Source organism: Accipiter gentilis, chromosome 24 (genome assembly GCF_929443795.1).
Source record: "Accipiter gentilis chromosome 24, bAccGen1.1, whole genome shotgun sequence".
Classification (NCBI taxonomy): Eukaryota; Metazoa; Chordata; class Aves; order Accipitriformes; family Accipitridae; genus Astur; species Astur gentilis.
The window spans coordinates 23,376,131-23,390,618 of NC_064903.1; the positions used below are offsets into that span (position 1 = coordinate 23,376,131).

General features: G+C 38.5%; 1 protein-coding gene across 2 annotated transcripts in view; it reads left to right on the forward strand.

The window, feature by feature from the left end:
• LOC126050126 (fibronectin type-III domain-containing protein 3a-like) overlaps positions 1 to 14,488 on the forward strand; it is a 50,434-nt gene that overhangs the window by 13,152 nt on the left and 22,794 nt on the right. Inside the window, exons 3-5 of one of the 2 annotated variants that reach the window (XM_049827599.1) lie at positions 5,209 to 5,347; positions 11,905 to 11,980; positions 13,224 to 13,300. In XM_049827599.1, the coding sequence (XP_049683556.1) occupies positions 5,252 to 5,347; positions 11,905 to 11,980; positions 13,224 to 13,300 (249 nt within the window). In that variant the 5' untranslated portion in view covers positions 5,209 to 5,251. The remainder of the gene's footprint in view (positions 1 to 5,208; positions 5,348 to 11,904; positions 11,981 to 13,223; positions 13,301 to 14,488) is intronic. The other variant, XM_049827600.1, reaches the window with a different exon arrangement.

A 14,488-nucleotide genomic window follows, 5' to 3' on the forward strand; every position in this document is an offset into this window, starting at 1 on the left:
TCATTCCAACAAAAAACCAGTTTTTTTAATATATGACTTTTTCTTATTTTTTTGTAGTACTATAAAACGCATTTAATGAGTAACACAAACTTTTCTTTGTTTTTACATGCCCTGCACATAAATAGTTGCAAATTCATCGTTACTGCCTAAAGAGAAACCATGTCTGTATAATTGTTAATGTGTTGTTGGTGTTTACTGGTGGCTGTTCCAAAGATCTTGATAAAACAGAAGCGATGTGTTTATACAGGAAGATTATTTTGGTAATAACTTTTTCTTAGAGATATTACTGTTATGATTTTGAAGTTTTTTCTGTTGTGTCATTCAAGTGGAAGTGACTGAGTTGAACGTGGTGCCTCATTCCAAGCTACACGTTGGCAGATGGCTAAAGGAGGCTTTGTAATGCAGCAAGCATTGTTTCTAATAGTTTTAGTAACTACCCCATGTACTAGAATTGCATATTTATTTCACTTTGCATTGAAACTATTTTAGATTTTAATTTCAAAATGTCTCATGAGAATCGTTTTCCAGACTTAAGGTATGATGATCTAGTATCATATAGACTTCAATTAGCTACCTTTGCTTTGCTAGTTCTGTGTAGGGAGCATAATAGCTGTTTTGTATGTAAATAAGAGCCCAGCTTTCTCGGTTGAGGCGCTGGCTTCAGACGGGAGTAGGCATGAATCAATGAACACTGAGTTCAGTGCGAATCCTCGGGAGCTGGATGGGGTCCAGGATGACTGCAGCACTGGCTGAGAAGAATTTGGGCTGGAGAAAAGGGAAGGCCAATGTTTCAGTCTTCCAGAGTCTCGGCATTTTTACTATGTCAGGAAGTGAGGTCAGGCACAGCCGCTGTATACTGTAATTGTTTTCTGGAAGGCTAGTCATTAAGATTTTCTGTTTTTCTTAGAAGCCTTTGTAGTGTGAGACTGTCAGCGGAAAATATTGCCCTTTTTTTAATATGGTTAACATGATTAACTGTATTACATTAGCACAGTGTTGAATTGCTTGGGGACACTTCTCAGGGTACATTTTTAAAATATGACCTGGTTTTACTTAGTTTAAAATAATATTTTAATTTTTTTAATGTTGTGAAATAAATGTCAAAATATTTCAGCTTTTTAGATGCGTGTCTTGAACAAGTAACCTGTGAGAGCAGTAGCTCAGGCTATTTCTGGTGTAGATTTCTGTTAACTTAGAAATGCAATATCCAATATTACTACTTCCGGCTTTGCTAAAACAGTGTTTCAGAAGGTTTGTTTCTGAGATGGTTAGTCTCAATTATTTTTTTTTTTTAATTGCTATTATGCTATATGGACTGAATTCATCCTTCAGCTCAAACAAAGTTTGGGAATGACCTTTAGCTGATGTCTAATAGAAGCCACTGTAAAGATATGAATCAGGCCAGAAGTACCCTTGCAAAATGTAACCTTTCTAAAAATTAATCTGTTTAATTCCATACCGACTCAAAAATCTCCAGGGCATGGTGACAAAGCTCTAGAAGATATCTCTACAAATGCTGCTATTGATTCATATATAATGATTCATTAATTCTTGGTATGTTCCTTTGCAACTCAAAACTACGAAATTTGCCTAGTCTTTAATGCTTCCAGATGGGATTTTTCTTGCTTATTTTTAGTCTAGAGTTTAAAATGATGTGTATTAGCTCATCTTTAATGTCGGTGCAGCCTGTGAATTCTTAGTGCAAACATATTTTTTTTTTTTTCTTTTTTTTTGCCCTGACTGCTTGGATAGTTAGTAGTGATGATAAGCTTAACGCCTAGCTGGCAAGAACAGACTATGGAAAATAGCAGTCTGAGCCTCTATTACTAAACATACAATAGAATAAACTAGCCTTCAGGGACCTGAAAAACTTTTTGATGCAGTTCTGCCTCTAGGGGGGTTCTTCCTTTTTGGGCTAAGTACAACTTGCCGGCTGGATTTGCCTATCAAAGGTAACTTGGTTTGGGTTTTGGGTAAACCCGGGGGTTCAGAGAATGCCCGGCATTCAAGATGGTGTTTGAGGAAAGCTGTGAGACTTGGTAGGACTTTGATTGTGGGAGTTGTGGATGGAGGTGGGTTCAGAATCCTCAAATCTCCTTTCTGCCCACGCAGTGGTTGCCCTCCACCTTTTCTTTAGAAGCGGCTGTCTGGGTCCCTCCCAGCAGCCGTGCTGCATTGCCTGCCCTGCTGCCTTCGGTGGCGAGAGTCGTGGGGCTGAGCTGGAGGACGGCAGGGCTGGATTCCTCGCTCCTAGACTAGCAGTAGGAGAGTGTGGGTAATGGCTTTTCAAGATAGATCTCTGTTTCTTTGTTTTGTTTTTCAGGAAATTGTGCTGAGTGTGTAGTAACTTTTCAGGAATTCTCTTTTTATTTACCCAAATACCACCTACTTACTTGAATGAAATGGTGACTTTTGGGAGGCGAACCCATTGATACGGTGTTCAGTGGGGGTGCGTTATTTCCCTTGAAAAGTTTTACCCTGGGGAGGGGTTGAGTCCCATGCTCGTTTACCAGCAGAGGTGGCACCTTTGAGAACAGCAGTGTCTTTTGCTGCCCTGTTACCAATATTTTCAAGGAATGAAGCTGTGCTCTAGAAGCAAAAAAATCTTGTTTTTTGCAAATTCCATCAGTATGCAGTGGGATGCTGCTCTTTGTCGTTAGTGTTCTGCCACTTGCAGCCATCTGAGCCCAGCTGTACAGTAAAATGTTAGTGTTCTGAGTCAGGTGAATCTGACCAAGAGTTATTAAAGTGGTTTCATTTATGCTAGCACTTACATTTTCTCTGACCATATGGAGATTCCTACTAAGACTTGAAATTGTATTTGCTATTTTTGGAGATTGTCACTAACTGTATAAAAACATTTGTTTCCTGATATTCCAAGTATTAAGTTCTTCCTTTGAAAAATGTGAAATTAAAGCACTAAGCAAGTAGAATGTATGTGTGGTGTAGGTGTAAATGTAAATACTACCTGTGTCATTAGGTAAGTGATTAAGGATTCTAAAAACCATGTGGATGTTGATGCTCTGCTCTACAATTTGTACTAACTACACTGTGCTGCTCACTAACGTAGACAAAGCCTCAGAGAATTATATTCAGCCAATGCAGGAGACTAGGATAGAAACTTTGAACGTTTATTTAAAATTGCAGGTGGTATTGGGACTTGTTTCAGAACATGTTTTTCTACAGCTGGTTATTTTGGTTAGTTGGTTGAACATTTGAATGCAGATGTAGTTGCTTTTTGGTACAGGGTTTTCCCCTTTATGTTAAGTGCTAATTTCTGTTGTCTTTGAGGTTCTTAGATGAAAGAAATTGAGACTATACGCATATATAAAATAAAGTATTTTCAACCTGCCTGTGTGTACTGAATTCCTATTACGGCTCTTAAGACTTGCGTCTAACCTCTAAACCTCTGAAAATGGGAGAGGTGTAGTAGAAGAGAATTCTGCCTTAATTTTAACATACTGTCTGGCAGTGTTACTGTGCAGGTATTTTTAAGTGGAATAGTTATATACAATCAGATGAGTTTGTTTCCTTGGCAGAGGTAATTAAAAATGTGACAAATAGGATAGAAGATTATTTCATTCAGGAAATAAGTAATATACTGAGGTAGTTAAGTATAGTTAGGACAAACCTGATACAAATTTAAATTTTGGAGGTCTTGTCTAGGCCTTGCACCTGTGCAGTCATATTTGGCCCTTTAAAATTGTTACTGGAGCAGACCCAGGAAACAATTGGTATGCAGAATGAGCTGGTTGCTTTGGCAGTCTTGGCTATTTTGTTATGCTGTATTTTGTGGCTGTGCGATTGTATCAGTTATTTTGACATGTTTTTGCAAACAAGAAAGAATGTTTGGGGTTTTTTTATCAGTGGATGCTACCAGCCTCTTTACCTTCTAATGGTAATATAGGAGAAATCCTTGTAATCTCAACTTTTATTACAGACCCTTTCTGAAAGGAATGAGTTAACACCAGAAGAAATGACACACACTCCCCAACACTGTAATTTCCATACTGGTTACAGAGAACTGAACGAGGATTTGGCAGCTGTATATAGGTTGACTTGGTTCATGCACAGATTTGGGAGTGGGAAATGGTTTTTGTCTTGATTTTACTTTTTGTTTATAAGTTAATGAATTGAACTAACCGCATTTTGTCTTCTGTTTGGGTTTATAGGAGGTAATGGGAAGGGAGAAGGAAATGTCAGCATTTCCTGTATCCTGTTATCGTGTGCTTTTTTTTATGGATGCTGAATTAACTATGCACTGAAAATTCACTAGCACTTAGATTGTATTTTGATTTATTGTAATTACAGATTATTCACTAGAAGCCCAAAACCGTGCAGCACTTTTCCATATGCATTTTTTTGTGATACTCGGACTTTTGTACAAATTACTCTCTTGTGTTGCCTTAAGCCTTGTTTTCGTTGTGTCAGATTTCTGTATTGATGGCATGTTGCAACACTGGAGAAATTGCACGGTTTGGAGGGGGGTTGATCACACAGGGACTGAAATGTACATGTAGTATGTGAATTATTTGGCCTGAAATTTAGGTTCTGGAGCACAGGCAATTTAGAAATAATAACTACAAATTTAAGAATGAAGTGCTGCTTAAGTATAAGTTATGCTACTGTATAATTGCATCACTTATGTACCGATTTCATCACTCGTGGCACGTCAAGCTGAATGTGCATGATACATACTTACAGAGCATATTTTTAGAAGAAGAATATGTATTGCTTAAATGCAGTACTTAAAAATGAAAAGTAGGGTAACATATTGTGTGTACTCAGTTATGAAGAACTCGAGTATATGACACATGATCCCCTTCATGCTTTTAAGACTGTCAGTTTGCATAAGTTTTTAAATGCGCAATGAAGCTAAAAATTGATGTTTTACAGTAACTTTTGTCTGCAATTAAAGTCAGTTTATTTGAAAATCTTTGGGGGAGAGTTGTGGAGTGTTGAAGTCTGATGATATTTTCCTATTGGGTTTTCAAATATTCTTGAATTGCTGTCATTAAAGGATCCAATTAATAGCATAGTGCAAGTGTTTGTTTTATGGAGAGGGGGAAAAAAAAAAAAAAAAGTCCTGAAGGCACTGCTCTGTTTTTTTCTTCTGAGGCATTGGTACCAAGTTTGGCGAACGAAGTAGAGAATTATTTGGGGCGGAGGAGAGACATATCTAATATTGGCACTTTCTTTTTGTTTTAGCAGGTGGTTAATGTGAGCAGTTGTCAATGAATGGTTTTCAGACATGATGGCCGACCAGCCGCCTCCATTAGAAGCTACGCCTATATTGAATGAAGTGCCACTTCTACCTCATATGGTTAATGGGGACAGCATACAACAGGCAAGTAAATCCATTGCATTTTCATACAAGTCATGTGAAACTGTGCCAGCGGTGGTAGTAGGGAGGTTGACATTCAAGCATCATGTAGAAAATAGAACAGATGTAAAACAGTTTTCCTAACTTGTATGATGGCTGAAAAAGGAGGAGGCTTGAAATAAAGCAACTACGATACTGATTTGCAAAGTTAGAAAAGCATGTGGTTCTCAGCACTGATATCATCAGTAAAATAGAAGTGCAAATATAGAGAGGAAGAAAATCATTCAAAATTAATACAGTGGAAATGTGAAAAGATTGCAAATTAAAAGGAATGTTATATACATGTAAGTGCTTTAAAACTAGACTACAAAATCAAAGCATAAAAGGAAAAATATAATACATGGATTTAATAAAGCACTGAGGTTTTGAAAGCTCTTCTTAAAGCTCATCTAAATAAAGACTAGCAAGTGGTTGCAGTGCTCTAAACCAAGAAGACTGTTGCAGGGGAATGAAAGGAAAGACCTTGGCTTCTTGATATTAAGTATCCTCATTAATAATTACAGTGCAGTGGTGAAACCTGAGTGTATTTATTTGAAACTTTAGAATTTTAGTGGACACGACCCTTCAAAAGTACCTAGTACGATTAGAAATACAGACAAAAGTGAAAGCAAAACAGTTTGAAGCACAAGCTTGTGTAAGTTGTCAGTAAACTTGAAGTGAATTTACTGTTTGGCAGTAGAAGCTGAGTGCTTTGTACTGCAAATGTGAGGTATCTTCCCATCATTTGGAGACAGACATTCAGTGCACTCAGAAATATTACAGACATCCTGACATTTTAACATTGGATCTTAGTTTAAGAAGCATCTTCCCCCTGCCCTAGCAGCTACAAACATGACACATCATAGTTTGAGAGAAAAGATTGGTTGCTTTGTTTGTTTTAAATAGCTAAGTGGCTGTTTGTTGGCAGGCTGCAATTGGACAGAGTGCTAGATAATATTATCTAGGCTCCCTTTCCCACAAAAAGTTGAACCAGATGATCTCTCAAGGTCCTTTCCAACCTGGGTTGTTCTACGATTCTATAATAACAAAACACAAATTTGAAGGCTTTATGTGCCTGGAGTTAAATAATAATTTTGTTGAAGCAAGGGACAAAACTGCCCATTGCTTTAATCTGATCAGTATATAAGAATTTAGGGGTTAATCGAGATGGAAAAGTTGCATAAAAGTTTCCAGAGGATAACTGTCATATGAAATGACAAGTGGCGTTCCTCAGGGGTCGGTATTGGGACCGGCAGCATTTAACATCTTTACTGGTGACACGGACGGTGGGATTGAGTGCACCCTCAGCAGGTTTGCCGACGACACCAAGCTGTGTGGTGAGGTTGACACGCTGGACGGAAGGGATGCCATCCAGAGAGAACTGGACAGGCTTGAGACGTGGGCCCATATGAACCTCATGAAGTTCAAAAAGGCCAAGTGCGAGGTCCTCCACATGGGTCGGGGCAATCCCATGCACAAATACAGGCTGGGCGATGAGTGCATTGAGAGCAGCCCTATGGAGAAAGGCTTGGGGGTGTTGGTTGATGAGAAGCTCAACGTGACCCGGCAATGTGTGTTTGCAGCCCAGAAAGCCACCTGTATCCTGGGCTGCATCTGAAGAAGCGTAACCAGCAGGTTGAGGGAGGTGATTCTCCTCCTCTGCTCTGCTCTGTGAGACCCCACCTGGAGTACAGCATCCAGCTCTGGGGCACCCAGCACAAGAAGGACACGGACCTGTTGGAGCAGGTCCAGAGGAGAGCCATGAAGGTGATGAGAGGGCTGGAGCACCTCTCCCTTGAAGACAGGCTGGGAGAGTTGGGGTTGTTCACCTGGAGAGGAGAAGAGTCCAGGGAGACCTTACAGCAGCCTGCCAGTACCTAAAGGGAGCCTACAAAAAAGCTGGAGAGGGACTTTTTATGAGGGCATGTAGGGGTGGGACAAGGGGTAATGGCTCTCAACTGAACGCGGGTAGATTTCGATTAGCTGTAAGGAAGCAGTTGTTTATGGTGAGGGTGGTGAGGCACTGGCACAGGTTGCGCAGAGAAGTTGTGGCTGCCCCATCCCTGGATGTATTCCAGGCCAGGTTGGATGGGGCTTGGAGCAACCTGGTCTGGTGGAAGGTGTCCCTGCCCAGGGCAGGGGGGTTGGAGCTGGATGATCTTTAAGGTCCCTTCCAACCCAAACCATTCCATGATTTTATGATTATGAATGGTAACAGTGAAGATCTTGACATGTTTGAATGTACAGTGGATAAAGAGGGTGCAACAAAATAATCATGAATTGTGGAGGGTCTGATAGACCATAAATGCTGAAGTTTTAAAAGAGATATTGTTTACTTTGTATTTGTTACAGATGGGAAAGGATTGTAGTATACTTGCTTGTAAAAATAGCTTTTATTTAAAAAAAAAAGTGTCCTCTGCTTTTTTTCCTCAGACTCTGGAGATAAAAGTACAGTGACTGTGTTTTGAAATAAGTAAAGCTGTAGAGTCTCTAAGCTAGTTCTGAAGTTCTAGCATTAGCAACGTGAAATTTTAGACACTTGACCAGCTGTGAGGTTATTCAGTAGGCAGTGTTTCATGTTACACAAGGAAAAGAGGTCAAGTAGATCTAATTAGAGACCATCTTCATAGCTGTATTTTTATAGCATGTCTTTGTATAGGTAAGTGTGTAGAATACTATTGTGTATTGAATGACCCAAAAGAAAGTGACAAACGTTGACATTTTCAGAACCTAGTGGAGACTGTTAGCAATCAGGTAAGGTTAAAAAAAAACAAAAACAAAACCCAGAAAAACCCCCCAGTTGAATCTTGGACATGCATTTGAAGAGTAGACTTGAAGGCTGATAGCCTCCAAGACTTACAATTGAATTATATTGGAAGTAACAAGTAAGTCTGTGTAGTGAAAATCTTCATGGGACCGGGAATGTGATTTTGTGTTAATGTGCCAATATTTCTTACTCTAGTGTGTCTGTATATAAACAACCGTGTCATCTTGCCATCCATATCATGTTGCTGCCCTTTGGTTGGCTAACAAATACACTTACTGCTCTTGTCTGTGGCACTTTTCTCTAGAGAGGCTTCTGAGCTACAGTCTCACATTGGAAAGTTTGCTTTTAAATAGAGTATTAACTTAGAAGCTTTGTTAACACAGGCGATTTTTAAGTGTTTTGCTGCCAGTGCCATAGAGGATAGGCTAATTACAGAGTATTACACAGTGGTTTTGTTTTCAGAAATAAAATGCGTGCTGTTTGGCCAATCATTTCAATCAGATGCAGCACCCAGTTCATTAGTTTCATTTCACATAAAGTATAAGTTGAAAGTTTTCTGGAAGGGTTTCTTGTTCTGAAAAAACTTCAGCAATGGAAAGTGCGTGAATAAGGGATAAAAGCAAAACACTGACCGGTGCTTTGAAATAGCTTGATCCCACTAGTTCTGAAATGGTTACATGGGACACCTAAAGGTGTTGACGTTACTGTGACTCCTAGAACTAGTCTGTCATCTAACTTGGCTTAGATTGACGCGTTAGAAACACTCAAGCTTCCTGGAAATTCTCCTTGGTGGAAGGTAGATGGAACTGCATTTGCTTCATTAATTATAATGAGTCATTCCTCTAGGACATTGCCCCATGCATTCCTGAAATTCCAGTCCCTGAACTGCTCTACAGCCCTGTGATTACACCACTTACGATCCTTTTTGCTGAGTTCAGTTAACAGTTTCCTGAACTGTTTGTGAGAACTTCAGTTAATTGAAACCCCTCCTGAAGATCTGACACGTTCAGAGGCTCTGAATTTCTAAAAGGATCCCTTTCCTACCTCTGAATTTTCTTGCCCTTGAAGATGAGACTTCCTCTGAGGTTTAATACCTGCCTGTGGAGTCCTGTCCCCTGCTAGTGTCCATCCCCAGCAGCTGTTGTTGGCAGCAGACCTGTCTTTCCTGGTTCTTTGTGCTCCGGTAAATCCCCAGCCTCTTGCTGTCAGTTTTCTTTAAACAAGTAACATTGCTTCTCTCTTTACTCCTAGACATCTAGTGGAGTTTAAGTCATAAATGTACTTAGATACTGACAGATCTGTCTAAGTTTCAGTGTTTTAATTATGCCATTTTTAAAAGCATTATCTGTCATCTGTCCTTCTCGTAGAACTGTAATAAATATTGCTGACTGGCTAGATGGCCTTTTAAGGGGGTTTTGGTGTTTTACTTGTTGTCCAGAAACAACTCATCTTCCTTGAGTAAAATTGTCTCCTGTACTATGAACTCACTGTGTTTGTATATGCCTCTGCGTCCCCTGTTAAAAAATAAAAGCTATGATTAATATAGCAGCGTGCAGAGTCTGCAAAATCAGTGTTAAGCAGCATTTATGAGCCTGCTGCTTTGTTTTACACACAACAGTTTAAATGTAACAGATCTGTGCAAACCTCAGTCTCTGTGCTGAAGTGGCATACTCAAGAGTAGAGGGAAAGAGAAGTGGGAGATATAAGTTGTTAACTTCAGGAAACACGAGTGTGTTTGGACTTATTCTCTTACACATTAGCTGGAAAAATGTGGTTTGGTTAATGCCAGCATAAGCTACTTGGCAAACTCTTTGGAAAAGAGTAGTCAGTGGAGTTGGTCAAAAGGCAAAGGTTGAATGAGGGACCACAAGATCTTTTTAAGTCTCATTCTTTTCAGTGATCTTTTTATTAGTGACTGGTATAATAGGACTGAGGTGTACTTAATAAATCTGCAGCTGATACAAAATGGGAGGAATTGCAAGCATCTGGGAAGCCTGAAATTATTTTGATTACTAGAAAGATAATCTAGAAAATTAGCATCGAGTACAAAGTACGATGTTTAGGTAGTCAGCTTATCCTAAGGAATGACTGGTTTAGTAGTGGTCCTTTAGAAAAACATCTGCCAACGGGTGGATAAAGACTGCAAGTGGAAGTCATCAGTGTTGGACTGTTTCAAAAAAAAAAAGGCAGATAAAAACCCCAAAAGGATTTATATACAGGGTATGGCATCTAAATCACAGAAAACAATCTTTCTTTTATTGGTGCTTTATTCTTTATTTCATTGGTGGTTAAGACATGGAGTAAGGGTTCAGGTTGAAGCAGGGAATGCTGAAGTTAGATGATAAAATCTGTAATGATGAGGATAGTGAAACTGTGGTGCAGATGCCTGGGGATTTTATGGAGCTCCATCATTGGAGATGTGGCAGCACAAAATAGACAGGCTTATTCGTTAATGTCATGTGTAGTTCATTTTTACCAGGAGTTAGATGACTGGGTGATCTCTTCAGGTTCCATCTATCTGATAGAATTATTGAATGAATGAAAACTATACTTTTTGAGTTTCATAGCTAGTTTTACAAATATATTTTATTTCAATTTACGTTGGCCTTTGTTCTTTATGTGTTAGCTGTCACCAGGGTGGAATTTTGACTGTGTAACTGTGCAGTTCTTGCATGGCCAAACCCCTCATTTTACTAAAGAATTAGACCTGTGCCTATGTAATATAGTAGAATCTCACTGCAAAATTCTTGTAGTAATGTTGTTATGTTACAATAAAACTGAAGCACAGCTGCCAGTATTTTACAGTAAGACTGAAGCACGTGCCATGAATGGGGTAGAACGAGGTGATCACTTGTGTTACCCAGCACAAGGGAAACGATGCTGTGGACTGCCTGAGGAATAATTCTGGCAGATGTCCACATTGATTTGTGTGAAAGTGAATGCAATCATGCCCAAATTGACCTGCAGAATCTCACTGTTGTATTTCTTTAGCTACAGAATTACACAAACATGAGAAAATACACCTGATCTTTCAGGAGCTGTAGAGCAGTGGTGGTAGGCATGACCTGCTTTATCACCTGTTCTACCGTCCTCCCACTGCCAAAGGACTGCATACTTTAATAAGTTACTTGACAGCGTCGGAGAATATATTATCAAAATACATACCAGCATGGTTTCAGTGAAAAAACATGGCCGAGTTTTGAGCCATGAGGGGTGAGGTTATAGTCCTGATTTTGCCACTTTAGCCCTGAAACTGAAATAATCTCATAGGCAAAGCTTGGAAAGCAAGGTGAATCTTGGGTAATTTATTGCTTCAGTAAAAGAAGAAAAAGCAGTGTGAAAATATTGAAAACAAAAGCTTAGTTAATTATTTCAAGTGTACCAAGGGAGGCACTTTCTGGTAGTAATCAGAGAAAAATATTGATGATGCAAAACTAAGGATTTTATGTCAAAGTATGAAGAAAATTCATTCTACTCATCCGTGTTTCTCATCTTGCTTTTATACTCTCTCAGGTTGCCAAAGCTGTATTGTTTTAATCTAACATGTGGGTATGAGGAAGAGATGTTCCCCCCCTGCTCCCTGGTAATTTCTAAAATTTAAAAAAAAAAAAAAAAAAAAAAAACCAAACAAAAAAACCAAACCAAAACAAAACAACAAAAAACCAACCAACCAAAAAAAAAAACCACCCCCCCCCCCCAAAAAAAAACCTAAAACCAACCAAACAAAACCCCACCCAAAACCCAAATCACCTATTTTCTGTTTTGTTTTCTACAGGTTATTCTTGTACAGGTAAACCCAGGTGAAACATTTACAATTACAACTGAAGATGGACACATTCAATGTATCCAAGGTAAAGGAAAACTGAAGTACTGAATCCAAATATTTTGATTCTGCAAATATCAAAGAACTACTACCAGTGTTTGTTTCTGTAATGTCAAATGTGGTTTTGTATGTTCTGCAATGTAATAAATCAGATTTTTCAGTTTGTACTTAAAGCACAAATGAGACAGCACTGGGAAATTGCCAAGATTCCCTGCATCTCCGCAAACTTTGCTGCTAATTTATAAAAGACTGGCATCTCAACTGTTTTTGTAATGATCCTTGAATAACTGTCTTCTCAGAATCTTTAACACATGAATTTACATGGGATTTAGTCCACACTAATCCAAACAACTTTAATAGATGCTGTGTGACCTCACTTTGTTGTAAGGTAGTAGCATTAGCAGTCTGCTGATATTGTGGGAAGCATTGCTACCCTCTGTGTGTGGCTACAAACTACTTTTTACCTTCTGGGTAAGTGACAGAACTGCAAATCTGAGTCGGGTCAAAATATCTCCTGTAAGTCAAGTTGAATTTATCAGTAATTCCATTTTTGGAATATTTTTCACCATTTCAAATAACATTATATAAAACGTGTCCATTCTGCTTTCATCAAGTCCCAGACAGGAATACTTTCTTTCAGCTTGACTTGAAAAATAGTACATTCTTATTTAAAAAAAAAAAATTAAAAATTGGTAGACCAACTGTCAGCATTACTACAGTGCCAATATTGTTGCTACAGACTTTTAACTCTGTCACAAAAGAAGAACTAAAATTTATCTATGCTGATTTTTGTAGGCTTAAAGAAATATTGTTGGCTGTATAAGTGTGGTGGTTGGGATAAATGTAATCTGCTTTTTGTAGAATAAACGTACAGCCATACTTGCATTCAGCGATATTATCTAGAATTATAGATGCTTCCTGAAAGTTATTAAATCATACTTAATGTGTGTATTGAATGTGAAAATGAGTTGTCCATTGGTGACATAAATTGCATTATTTTTCTTGATGGAAACTTGTTACAGTCACTTCTTTTATGTTTTTTTTAAACTCACAGTCCTTATTATTTAAGTTTCTCTCCTAACTGACTTTTTAATTGGATAGTTTAAGCCTTGCTTCTAAATCTACTTGTCTAAAAGTAGTTCCATAAATACAGAGTTGGATGCAGTTGCTGGCTTTTCAGGCACTAAAGTGAGCCACCACCTTTGAAAAAAAGGTGTCTCAAGTTTGTAAAAGCCTCATTTGTTAAAAAGTGGCACCTTATTACTTCTCAGGTCCAGCACATGTTCCTATGATGTCACCAAATGGTTCTATGCCGCCTATATTTGTGCCTCCTGGTTATGTATCTCAGGTAAACTTTAATTTATTCTTATATTTCAGTATGTTTGTGAGTGTGGCTTTTCAACAATAAGGCTATTGATTATTTTATCTGGAACAGCTGTTAAAAGCATTTCTTATATTTTTTTTTCCATTGAGCTTGCCAACTATTTAACTTTATTGTAGGCTCTATCACCTTCTGATCACTTAGTAAAATTGGATCTAGTTTTCAGGATTTTTGTAATAATACTACTAAGCAGTAAAAAATTACTTTTAGTAAGATAGTAGATGGCTGTGAATTGGCTGTCTGCTGAGCTCCATTAGCAGGATCCACATCTTGATTTTTTTTCTTCAGTCCTGTTTTCAAGGTGAAAGTAGGTGCCTGGGTCATATGAATAATCACAGTTGACTGCAGCCTGCTAAGTGTCAGAGGACTGATGGGTATAGACGGTGCTTAGCTCTGCTAGAAACAGTCTGATGGGAACATAGCTGGGGGCAGCATCGGAATTGAACGCGTCTCATGCATGCCGTGGCTATGAGGCTTGTGTTTCTTACATTGAGGTTATACAGGTCATAAACCAGTATCACTCTCTCTTTCATCCCTTAGATCTTTTTTTTTTCCTGGGCTGCATAAGATATTTCTCTTTAATGTCTGCTCATAATTAAGCTTTTTCTATTGTAATATAACTCTATTTATCAAAGTTTTCAATGCCCCTTTCTTTACCAGCTCTGATCTCCTTAACATTCAGCAAAAACACTCCACTGTTCTAGCAGAAGTGTGAAGAGGAGTGTTAATGCTAGTGACATGTGCCTATGAAATGAGCAGGACTCTGGGCTTTTCTCCCAGCTTTACTTTTCAGTTCTCACTGATTTTCCACTCCTCTGTGTTGTTAAGTCATAGCAGATCAGACCTGCATGTGGTATTTGAACTGTCAGGTATTTGAAGTTAACAATTTGATTTACTTTTAAATTAATGCATTTTTTTTAAAGGGAAGTAATTAAAAACAAATGTTTAAACAGCACAGGCTAGGTTTCTCCTTTTCTAGCGTTGCTCAAAATCAGGACTTCTCTGAGTAGGCTTGAAAACTTTGTAACTGTATGTTCTTGAGTTCCTCAGGCAGTTGTCTTTTTGCATACAGCTGCCTCTGCATTTTGTGCTTCTGCTATTATAAGTAGGTACTTTCATGCAGACCTTGAAGAAAGATCCCCCAGCTAATTTATG